The sequence below is a fragment of the Myxine glutinosa genome, chromosome 1 (genome assembly GCF_964187855.1).
Source record: "Myxine glutinosa chromosome 1, kmMyxGlut1.1, whole genome shotgun sequence".
Lineage (NCBI taxonomy): Eukaryota > Metazoa > Chordata > Myxini > Myxiniformes > Myxinidae > Myxine > Myxine glutinosa.
The window spans coordinates 269501234-269513763 of NC_136261.1; the positions used below are offsets into that span (position 1 = coordinate 269501234).

General features: G+C 43.7%; 1 protein-coding gene across 2 annotated transcripts; it reads right to left on the reverse strand.

Annotated features, from left to right (window-relative positions):
• Positions 1-746: 746 nt before the first annotated feature.
• On the reverse strand, positions 747-4655 carry LOC137437285 (insulin-like growth factor-binding protein 5). Of its 2 annotated transcripts, none has more exons than XM_068131663.2 (4): positions 4139-4655; positions 3826-3944; positions 3602-3724; positions 747-2058 (listed from the first exon to the last, which is right to left on the reverse strand). In XM_068131663.2, the coding sequence occupies exons 1-4, from the start codon at positions 4479-4481 to the stop codon at positions 1942-1944; spliced, it is 702 nt and encodes a 233-aa protein (XP_067987764.2). In that variant the 5' UTR covers positions 4482-4655; the 3' UTR covers positions 747-1941. The 2 variants fall into 2 exon arrangements, with proteins under 2 accessions (XP_067987764.2, XP_067987759.2); XM_068131658.2 differs by having other exon boundaries at positions 3826-3965; positions 4139-4654.
• Positions 4656-12530: the final 7875 nt, after the last annotated feature.

Sequence of the window (12530 nt, forward strand, 5' to 3'; positions counted from 1 at the left end):
CAAGCCGGCATGCTAACCGCTAAGCCAACACCAGGGCTGTTGATTGATTGGGAATATATTTTTGATTAATCCGGATCCTTGGTGTGGGGTTTCTTATTGACTGCAATTAATATTGATTGCGTTACGAAAGCGTATAAATCATATATCTTTCTGGCGGGGTTCCTCTCACGGTCCGGGGGTCACCGAGACCAGGTAGTCCCCGGGAGGACCACGTAACTGTATGAATACTTATGTCAATGTGATATTTCAGTTTTTTCTTTTTAATAAATTTGCAAAACTTTCTAAAATCCTGTTTTCTCTTTGTCATTATGGGGTATTGAGTGTAGATTGATGAGGGAAAAAATGAATTTAAACGATTTCAGCATAAGGCTGCAACATAACAAAATGTGAAAAAGAGAAGGGGTCTGAATACTTTCTGAATGCACTGTATATATATATTTTTAAAAATCTTTAATATATATATTTATGTGTGTGTGTGTGTCTATGTATGTATGTATGTGTGTATATATATATATATATATATATATATATATATATAACTGTGAGAAATAGTAGAAACTCCACAGTACGAGCAGGGCGTCTCATTTGCATTGAATAAATAATCGGGAGATTAAATCAGACGCGGATGTAGCTTCAGGACTTCGATCTTTAATTTGACAAGTTTTCGACCAACAAAGGTCTTCTTCTGAGTCGGCCCCAAGTATATACATACATACACACACATATAAATATGGAAGACACCTGTGTCGCGCAGCAGACTTTATTCAACATTGTGATTGTAGCAATATAATTAAAAATTACTTTCACCTTCAACTCGACAAAAAAAGGATTTATTATTGCCTGTTGTCATTGACCGTTCTGTCCTGTACCGTTGAGTAATAAATGAGTTCACAAAGATAGATCGGTAAGATAACAAAACGTTTCGTCTGACTTCTCATTCAGTTCAAACAGGACAGTTTTGTTGCTTGTGGTTGTAACATGTGTTAGACATTAACAAGGTGAAGCGTAATAAATAGCAAAGTGCAGTGTTTATTTATGCATATTCCGTGACACCTTCGTTGTGGGTTGCAGGTGTGTTTTAACTGTCTGGTAAATCATGGAGCATGAGCTGGTGGTGACAACACAACAACATCCACATAGTTACGAGAACACCTGTACATTCTTTTTCTCCCGTACATCTGCAAGTTGCATTCAAGTCCGGAAAGTGGAACCAGCACGGAGGACTCGGTCGGTACGACTCACACTTTGAACATGAACGAACGTACGACGGTCCGTGCGTACACCTTGCGACACCTTGTTCTGCACACCGGTAGAATGCCCACTGCTCCGGCCGTCCAAATGTGTCGTGTTCCCCCCCCCCCCCCCCCCCCGTACGTGATCTCAGTACGCACTCGGTCCACGTACGTGGTCTCGTACACAGCCCGCACCGTCTTTAACCTTTCCCTCTCTGGTTCCACATCTCAATCGGTGGCTCTTCGTAAGTTGACATGATTGACGTGAGTGACGTAGAGTGAACCAGCGAACTCTCGCGATATGAAACCAAAACGTTTCGACCAGCAAAGCGTGCCGGGAGCGGGGCCGTGTCTAAAGCGTGCCGGGAGCGGGGCCGTGTCTAAAGCGTGAACGTGGCAGGCCTCCCAGTCCCAACCTTCACCGAACTCCCACCGTGCCGCCCACACGGCACTCGTGTCATCAACGTTATCACATTTTTTCAGTTTACTATGACCGTCACACACATGCGGAACAGCCACTCAATGCATCGGACATAAAGCTATAGTGACGTCTTTTTAAAGGAATGAGACAACAAGGTTTGTGAATATGAAGATACTCGTAGTTCCGGCTCTGCATGCTTCTGTCGTATTAGGTGTCCTGTGGTAGCACACACCTTGCTGGCGGACACGAAAGCTTCTTTACACACCCCTCGAGTCGTGCGTCATCCACTCAAGCGTGCCGCGGGCAGCGCCTTCTGCCACCCACGTGCTGCGAACCACGCATCCTTGTCCCGTACTTGTTCACACACCAGCATAGACCTTTCTTCTTACCCCTGGACGGGTTGCACTGCGGGAACGCACACATTCGCACTCTTACATTGCCTTCATATACATATTTATATATAAATATATAATTTTTTTAGTGATCTTTCCCATTTACAATATATATATATATATGCGTATGCGTGCACACACGAATGTCTCCCTTTTTGGGTCTGTTCCTTATGCAAGACCACATCTTGAAGCTACAAACTCCATGCTCAGGGTAGAAGCACAACCTTGTGCGGTAAGTAACCTGGGCTATGTGGCCACAACCTTGGAGGCTGTTTTGAGGCCAAAGTGAGCAATATAGCAATTTTTCCAAAGAGGAAGACCAATTGGTCTCAAATTTTAGACGATGGATATTTTGAGTGCAACACAGTTAACCTTTTTATAAGTCCAGGAAATCATTTAAATTGATAGATTAACTCAAACTTTTCCCATCACTGGGGATGGATACTTTTGCTGGTATGTATATATATATATATATATATAAATAAATTGTTAATTGATTAATTAGCAACACACTGATGCCTCGCCATGCACGTGAGATACTTGGGGACAACTGATTAGCTGAGAGCTGATTGGTTGTTTTTCCTCACCTTATGGGTGGGAGATGTGATCAGGTCTTGATATATATGTTGATATATATATATATATACGTATATATGCATATATATATATATATATATATATATATATATATATATATATATATATATAGTAGAATAGCCTATAGACGTGCTCACGTGCCATTAAGCTGTCTAGTTTTGGGTTGAATCATGACTCAATAATAAACTGTCATCCTGGTATTTCACATGCAAGGAGAGGCATCAGTATGTGTTCCTTCCATCAGAATGATGTGATTTTATATATATATATATCTATATATATATATATATATATATATATATATATATATAATATATACTAATATATATATATATACTATATATACATATATATAACAAACTCGCACCATCTTGCTATATTGGACTCAAAAAAACGAGCTGGGGGTTCGTCTGCCACTACTAATCGTTGGTGGACGTTATCGATCCCAGTGTTTTTGCGGAGTAGGTAAGTTCTTTTTCTTTTTCTTTTTTTGTATGCAAGATCGAGGCTCATGTAAGAGCTAACATTGATCACAAAAAGACAAACTGACACATAAAACATATGATAAAGGGAGTGGGAGAACAAGATGGAAAGCAGGGACATCGGGAGATCTGTGGGAGGGAGAGGGCTTGGGGGAGTCCTGAACTAAAGGAGTTATTGCCAGCATCCCGCACAGAATACAAGTTCTTGCCATAACCATCTCTTTGGAAGGTAGTGTCAAACCACCCAACGTAACCCTTGCCCAAAGATAGCTTTAGGTAGCATCGAAGTTCTGGTGTGTGTGTACGTGTGTGTGTGTACGTGTACAGTCAACTCCCTGAGATCACCCCCTTACTAACTACCCAATCATTGCATTTTTAAAGTGCTGGATCAATTTATAATAATCATTTCGCAAATAGCCATTTGGTCACCGTATCCCCTTTTAACATTCCCCAAGTGACATCGTGCATGCAACATACCTGTTTGCGCTTGTAAAAACCTTTGCGGTCACAGTTTGGGATGTATATACCCATCGGGCTCTGTGGGATCTTTTCCTTTAACGTGTTCATCATGATGAGGTTTAAGAACCCCTCGCACGGACCCTGTATCGATGGATGAGACACGAACCAATGTTATAAAAGATGCAATACCACTCATGAAGTGCATCATGCATGCATCGGTGCTTTGCGTTGAAGCATCTCACCTGCTCATACAGATGCACCTGATCCGCATGCTTGGCCGGCAGTGCCCCGATACCTCTGTGATTTTTCCCACGCAGCTTCTGGTGCAACTCTTGTGTGGCTTCACCTCTTGGAGGATCACCTGCCACGGGGACGTTCGAAGCTGCGGTGAGACAGGTGTGCGGCGAGGATGTTCAAGGGAGTTATTGGTGTCGCGGTGGCCGAACGAGCGTTACCTTTTCAAGTACGACTTGAGGTATTACATGAAACCCCTACAACTTTACCCTATGCAGGTACCCTTCATCCAGACCCTAAAACTCCCATTTCTGTACTTACTCGGCTTGGCCGGCTCCGTAGAGGTCTCGACCACACGACGCTTCGACAGTTGGCACCGGGCATGGCCATCGATCAGAGCCCGCAGCGGTTGTAGCTCTCCTGGCATGGCCCGACAATGCAGACCGGACCCGCAACGATCCGTATACAAGCCGCAGGGCTCTCCCAGCGTGAGCGCGCACGTAAAGCAGCAGCCGCAGCCCGGCTCCCGCACCAGCTCACAGTTTGTGCGCCTCGTCCCGCAATGCGCGAGCGCGTCCGTGTCACACGGTGGGCAGCGCACGTGGGCACGACCTGCCGGTCGCGCGGCGGGCACGGCCAACAGCAGCGCGAGCACGACCAGCATGATGCGAGCAAACGGAGTGACGGTTCGGGAAAGGTGTGTGAAAGGAAGCTCGGTGCGAATTCCACGAGGGAGAGAGAAAGAGTGCGGAAAGGCAGCGAGGATTACTGGAAAGAAAGACCCGTGCGGGGTTAAAAAGGACCAGCGGTCGCACTCGCTCCTTCCCTCTCCGCAGAAGGCGGAATATTTATAAGGCCGCACATTGGGAGGAGATGCCGCCAAACGACCAACGCAATCAGCGGTTGGACCAGAACGACGCCACGCCATGGTTACGTGTTAAGCCTCAACCAGATAATCATTCATAAGTGACAAACTCACTTACAACTGACAGATGTCATGGTGTGCAGACTGTGGCGTTGCTTTACTTTTGCTGTACTTGCTGTACTTCAGTTTGAGCTCTCACCTTTGTGTGTGTATGTATGTATGTATATATATATATATATATATATATATATATATATTATATACAGTGCATTCAGAAAGTATTCAGACCCCTTCACTTTTTTCACATTTTCTTATGTTGCAGCCTTGTGCTGAAATCGTTTAATTCATTTTTTCCCTCATCAATCTACACTCAATACCCCATAATGACAAAGAGAAAACAGGATTTTCGACCAAGTTTTGCAAATTTATTAAAGAGAAAAAACTGAAATATCACATTTGCATAAGTATTCATACCCTTTGCTATGACACTTGAAATTTAGCCCAGGTGCCTCCCATTTCTCTTGATCATCTTTGACATGTTTCTACACCTTGATTGGAGTCCACCTGTGGTAAATTCAATTGATTCGACATGATTTGGAAAGGCACACACCTGTCTATATAAGGTATCACAGCTGGCAATGCATATCAGAGCAAAAACCAAGCCATGAGGTCGAAGGAACTGCCTGCAGAGCTCAGAGACAGGATTGTGTCGAGGCACAGATCTGGGGAAGCCCACAAAAAAATCTCTGCTGCATTGAAGGTTCCCAAGAGCACAGTGGCCTCCATAATTCTTAAATGGAGGAAGTTTGGAACAACCAGGACTCTTCCTAGAAGAGCTGGCCGCCCGGCCAAACTGAGCAATCGGGGGAGAAGGGCCTTGGTAAGAGGTGACCAAGAACCCGATGGTCACTCTGGTTGAGCTCCAGAGATCCTGTGTGGAGATGGGAGAAACTTCCAGAAGGGCAACCATCACTGCAAGACTCCACCGATCTGGGCTTTATGGCAGAGTGGCCTGTCGGAAGCCTCTCCTCAGTGAAAGACACGTGAAAGCCCGCTTGTAGTTTGCAAAAAAAACACCTAAAGGACCCTCAGACTGTGAGAAACAAGATTCTGTGGGCTTTCATGTGTCTTTCACTGAGGAGAGGCTTCCGTCTAAATGTACTGAGGAGAGATAAATGTACAGGAGGGGAAACACCAACAGCAGAGAGAGAGGGGGGAGGGGGAGGGTGACACCAACAGCAGGAAAAGTGTCTCTATATAAATATTCCGAGAGATTCCTCAGTTTATCTATATATATTTATTTATATGTACAGTCACATGAAAAAGTAAGTACACCCCATGTAAACTTTTGACTTTTTCAACATATTTTAACATACAGCTATTTGATCTTCATTTCAACAATATTGATAGATAAAGGTGATATAATATAACAAATATCATGAAACATTTACATTTTGTCGTCCATTGTATAATTTAAATAAACATAAATGCATATTTCGCATATGGAAAAAGTAAGTACACCCTTGGCTCTAATAGGTGGTATTGCCCCCTTTGGCAGAAACAACCTCAAGTCGGTGCTTCTTATAACTGTCTACCAGTCTCTGATATCGACTGGGAGAAATTTTGCCCACTCCTCCATGCAGAATTCTTTCAGCTGTGCGATGTTTGAGGGGTTTCTTGCATGCACAGCTCGTTTCAAATCCCCCCACAACATCTCGATGGGATTTAGATCCGGGCTTTGACTTGGCCATTCCAGAACCCTCCATTTCTTTCTTCTCAGCCATTCCTTGGTGGATTTACTGGTATGTTTAGGGTCATTGTCATGTTGCAAGGTCCACCTTCGGTTGAGCTTCAACTTTCCGACAGATGGCCTCACATTATCCTCAAGCACCCTCTGGTACAATGAAGAATTCAGAGTGGATTCTATGATGTTGAGCTGCCCAGGCCCTGATGCAGCAAAGCTGCCCCAAACCATAATATTTCCACCACCATGCTTTACAGTTGGTATCAGGTTCTTGTGGTCAAATGCTGTCTTTGGTTTTCGCCAAACATGTCTTCTGGTACGATGGCCAAATAGCCCTACCTTTGACTCATCTGTCCAGAGCACATTGTTCCAGAAGTGCTGGTCTTTGCCTCGGCATTCATTGGCAAACTTTAGTCTTGCCCTGATGTTCTTTCTGGACAGCAAAGGTTTCCTCCTGGCACACCTCCCATGTAGATCAAATTTGTGCAGCCTCTTTCTAATGGTGGACTCGTGCACTTTGACATCAACAATGGCAAGAGCTACCTGTAGGTCCTGTGATGACATTCTAGGCTTCTTAGAGACTTCTTTCAGCATCTTGCGGTCTGCTCTCGGGCTGAATTTGCTGGGGTGGCCAGGCCTGAACAAGTTGGCAGTTGTTTGGAATCTTCTCCACTTGTAGATGATCTTCCGGACAGTTGAATGATTGATTTCAAATTGTTTGGAGATCTTTTTAAATCCCTTCGCAGACTCGTAGGCATCTATAACCTTCTTTCTGAAGGCCTCAGAGAGCTCTTTTGATCTAGGCATGGTGACGCCGCACACTTCAACAACAAAGAGCAAACCAAACTAAATATCTGAGGTTTAAATAAGACAGGTTCCTCCAAGATCCTCTCTAACGATGTTCTAATCATTTGCACCTGAGCTGGTGCACCTGATTCTAATTTTAGGTATTTGAAGTAGTGATACATGTAGGGGTGTACTTACTTTTTCCACATGCGAAATTTGCATTTATGTTTATTTAAATTATACAATGGATGACAAAATGTAAATGTTTCATGATATTTGTTATATTATATCACCGTTATCTATCAATATTGTTGAAATGAAGATCAAATAGTTGTATGTTGAACTATGTTGAAAGAGTCAAAACTTTACATGGGGTGTACTTACTTTTTCACGTGACTGTATATATATAGAGATATATTCAAAAGCTTTCAAACTGCATTACTGGTCATAATCAACCTGTGCGCAAAAAGCAGAAGCTGGGTATTTGCTTATTCTCTCTGTCTGTCTACAGACGTCATTACATGTGATCATATTGTTTTTGTTATTTTTCAGTTGAAAACTTCTCTCTTAATGACATCCATAAGTTGAGGATAGTTGCATATATGAAAAATCCTCCAGTTTTTCCTTGAATCCTTCCTTAAAGGTGAGGGAGCCCCGCCATCCCCCCTCCCCCCACAACTCCTTGTTTTTTTTGTCTTTTGGTGAAAACCATGGAAGTATTGTTATATCAATTTCTGGTGTCGCGCTCTGATAATTGTCCTCTTCGTTACCAATTTCCATGAAGAGGAAGATCACCATTTGGAAACTCAGAAGTTAGTGCTGTTACCTTTAAGGAAGGATTCAAGAAAACAAACTTGAGGATTTTTCGTGTATGCAACCATCCTCAACTCAAGGATGTCCTTCAGGGAAAAGTTAAGGAAATCCTCATTTTTTTCCTAAGGGATGCTTTATGCAACTGGGCCATAAACTGTGCCCACTTTGGTGGCGGAAGTAATAAAATGGTGAATAAGAATCGAATGCATTTTGCACAAAAATCATTTTATTCCTCCTTCATCCGCAAACATGTGTTCACCATGCAACATATAACAAGTGTCATTTAAAATTACATGTTCATTACGTGTTCTTGCTTTCAGACATCTCTTCCTATCTCTAATTTGATTGGTGGCCTGGCATAGCAACGGCTCAAAGGATTTCCTCAACCTTAAGGAAATCCTTTGCTGAGGATTATTTGCTGAAGGGTTGTTTATGCAACAGCACTTAAGGAAATCCTTAGCTAAGGAATTACAGTGTACCTCAAGGAAAATCTTTCCTTATGGTTAAGGGAGTTTTATGCAACTGGGCCATAGATTTCAGGGACTCAGTGTGCATGTCTCTCCCAAAATGTTTAATTATCTCTTTCAAAAAGTGAAACCACACATAGAAATATGAGATTTCATCCAGCAATATGAGGGGGTTGACTAAGCCTGTCATCCTTCCGAGGTCGGCAAATTGAGTACCGGCTTGCTGGTAATTCCCTGTGTGTCGCAAGAGGCGACTAACAGGGTTGGCGGCAGGAAGGGCATCCGGCTCTAAAACATTGCTTCAAAAAGGGGACCACGGTGCCCGAAAAAGGCCAACCCCTGCTCTGCGGGGGAAAATTGCCTCTAAAGGTGGTTCATTACGCCTGCAGCATACCAATAGCTTTTTCACGTTTCTTTGGCAGATGTTCTCAGGTTTCTGTAAAAGAAGAACCTCTTCAGTTTATTGACAGATGCTCTGTCCGCTCCTTTCGAGAAGAACGTCTTTGGTTTTTTGGGAAGATACCCTGCTTCTCTTCTCGAGAGGAACATCTTTCGGTTTTTTGGAAGATGCCCCAGTCCTCCTCTTTAGAAGAACCTCTTTGGGTTTTTTTTTTTGGAAGATGCCCCGCTTCTCTCCCATAGAGAAGAGTATCTTTGGGTTTTTTGGAAGATGCCCGTCTCATCTCCCTCAGAGAAGAACCTGTTCTTTTTTCTTTTTTTTGTCTTTTTAGGAAGATGCTCTGCTCCTCCTCTTTAGAAGAACCTCTTTGGCTTTTGTTTTTTTGGAAGATGTCCTGCTCCTCTCCTTTCGAGAAGAACATCTTTGGGTTTTTTGGGAAGGTACCCTGCTTCTCTTCTCGAGAAGAACATCTTTGGGTTTTTTGGGAAGGTACCCTGCTTCTCTTCTCGAGAAGAACATCTTTGGGTTTTTTGGGAAGGTACCCTGCTTCTCTTCTCGAGAAGAACATCTTTGGGTTTTTTGGAAGATGCCCTGCACATCTCCCTGAGAGAAGAACTTGTTCTTTTTTTTCTTTCTTTTTTTGTCTTTTTTGGAAGATGCTCTGCTCCTTCGCTTTAGAAGAACCTTTAGAAGAACCTCTTTGGGTTTTGTTATTTTGGAAGATGTCCTGCTCCTCTCCTATAGAGAAGAACATCTTTGGGTTTTTTGGAAGATGCCCTGCACATCTCCCTTCGAGAACTCTTTTTTTTTCTTTTTTTTTCTTTTTTGGAAGATGCTCTGCTCCTTCGCTTTAGAAGAACCTCTTTGGGATTTGTTTTTTTGGAAGATGTTCTGCTCCTCTCCTATAGAGAAGAACATCTTTGGGATTTTTGGAAGATGCCCTGCTCATCTCCCTTAGGAAGAACCTGTTCTTTTTTTTCTTTTTTGAAGATGCCCTGCTCCTATCGTAAATCGAGAAGAATATCCTTGGGGTTTTTTTTAAAGATACTCTACTCTTCTCAAGAAAAACCTCTTGTTTTTTTTGGGCAGATTCTTTTCAGATTTGTCACCGACAAAAAAAATTAATTCAATGAAACACGCTCAGTTACAACTATAATTCCAAAAACTGACAATTCTTTCTGCCCACATTATCCTTAATAATTTGCCATTTATAACTGTCATCGTCATTTTGTCAGTTATGAATGATAAATCTACACGAGGCCTTATTAAGCTGGTAAGGTCATCCGAGCCCACCTGCCTCAACGGAACCCGAGCAGTCGCTAGGGCCCTCAGGCCACAATTACATTGAAACTTCTCGACCACAATAAACTTATACAACGAGACACACCAACTACTCCCTCCACCCACGCACCCAACCGCACTTCCACTTTTGCTGTCTCGTCTTCTGGAACAAGGCCTAGCAACCAGCAGTATACTCGTATAGATTAAACACAGTACATGCACATGTACGTTTTTCCAACATCAAGTCGCTGCAGATCAGAGCTCACGATTCAGATAAAATTGTGCACTTCCCATTTGTGCCGTGAGCCGTGCCGTGAGCCGTGCCTTGCCAGCATGCACGTGCATGCTAATCATAAACAAGGCACGCTTTTATACGTGGAATTTTAGGATGATGTCATGTGAAAACTCGTGTGGGTTTTTCTGCTGACTCGTTTTAATCACCAGTGTCTGTCCAATGTCCTCTAAATACCGAGCGTCAAGTGAGGAAGCAGCACGTATCATTGAAAGTTTTTGGTATTCGACTCGGCCAGGGTCGGAATCAAACCACCAACCTACCAGACTCAGAGTGTGCACTCTCGCCACAATGCCACTAAGTCTGGTAAATGTCAATGAACGCTTCATCGTCTTGTGCAAAGTCGACACTCCCCTCCATTCTTTCAACCGCTTTTCTCACCTCTGGAACTGTCTGCTTGAGCTGACCATTGTTCCAAACCATTCCCAACAGGAACTCGTGTCTCCTGCCCACCGTCATCTCATGATCTCTTCCATCTGCACAACTGAACTTTACTACACCTGTCGACACCCTGTTCTCACCCTTCTCTTGCAATTCCCCTCCTTGTACTGTGGTGCATTCGTTTTTGGTTGCCCCACTTTTTTCTGGCCTCTGCCTCATTTTGTTTGTTGATCCATTGCCCCTGTTCTGCTCTCCCATGAGCCTCCAATTCCTGTTTTAAAAATAAAAATTGCTTATTCGGTATAGGCCGAGCAAACCTTGAGCTGCACGTCGAGACTGTTTCTTTCTGATAGTGAAACACCCTGTTAAAATAATTCTGCATGGTTAGGTGCTCCTATGTTGAAAATTTTGTGTCCATCGCTCAAGCGGTTGCGGAGAAAACGAATTAAAAAGCTAATGGAGGTGACAAAGTGAATGCGGAAGGAAAACAAGTATGGGCCTCGGCCGAAGTTTCACAACTTGGTCAAGGATGGATGTGAATGCCTATTACTAGTATTTTTAAACAGAAAATTAAGTTGTAATCAAATGCGGATAAAAAGTCAATGCTATGAAACAAAAAAATGTATGATTGAAAATAATATTTGTTGTATCAGAAACAAGATGAAAAAATATCTTAAGAGGTTTTCATTTCCATTCCAGGGTGTATGATCTTTTTATATTTTTTATGTTGGAGGCTCCAGGCACGGACTATATAGCCCTCATCGAGTCCAGGCCTTAAATAAAAAAGAGAAGAAAAATGTATGATGTCTGTTTGTGAGAAAGAGAGGTTGAAGCTAGCCCGGTAGCTGATAGTTTGAGTGGGACACAAAGCAAGACCAGCAATCCTGACATGGAGAGTGTAAGATGGTTCCGGGCACTAATTTAACGCTCCTAAGTCAGAACGGTAGTACCACCCTGGGCGGTTGTTGTCGACAACCTACTACCTAAAATATCTGAATTTATATTGGTATGTTCATGGTGGGGGAGGAGGAAGAGGTCAGAGACAAAGCTTAGAGAGGTAAAGGATGTCTCGTCTGATGTTGCCTTCCACCACCCCCATCTGAAAGTGGATGACGGCCCGACCTGGTCTGCCACATACAATGGCTGCCCCACATGTGCTTGCTGTCATAAGCCCACTGCATTGGACCCTGACTCTTGTTTTGTGATTGGTCGAGAGGAGCGACCCTGTAAGCCAAGCCCCCATTGGCTGTGAGGATGCATGCGCAGTGGACACCACCACCTCCGATGCACCCCGCCCCGGTGGACTGCCCGTGGCGAGCATGAATACTGCTGTTATTTCTGAGGGCGGGGGGAGGCATAACTGGTGGCGCCTTGGAATGGACAGCAAGTGACCCTAGAGGAAGGGGAGGGTGGGTGATATGATGGGCCTATAAAAGCATGAGCTCCAGGCCTTCGTCTGAGCTTTTTGGGGAAATATTTTGTGCTGCTCTGACTAGTCGTCTTCTGGTCGCCGTGCCTGCTCACCCTTGTCATTCCTGTTCATCTGCCAGCTCCCTTATCAGGATCCTGGAGCTACCGTACATGCCAGTGGCATCACCGGCCACCACCTGTGGGCTGCTATGCAAACCTAGCTGGTACAATTCGGTGCGAATGAAAGTTGTGCGCTGTGGGTCCTTAGAAAGTT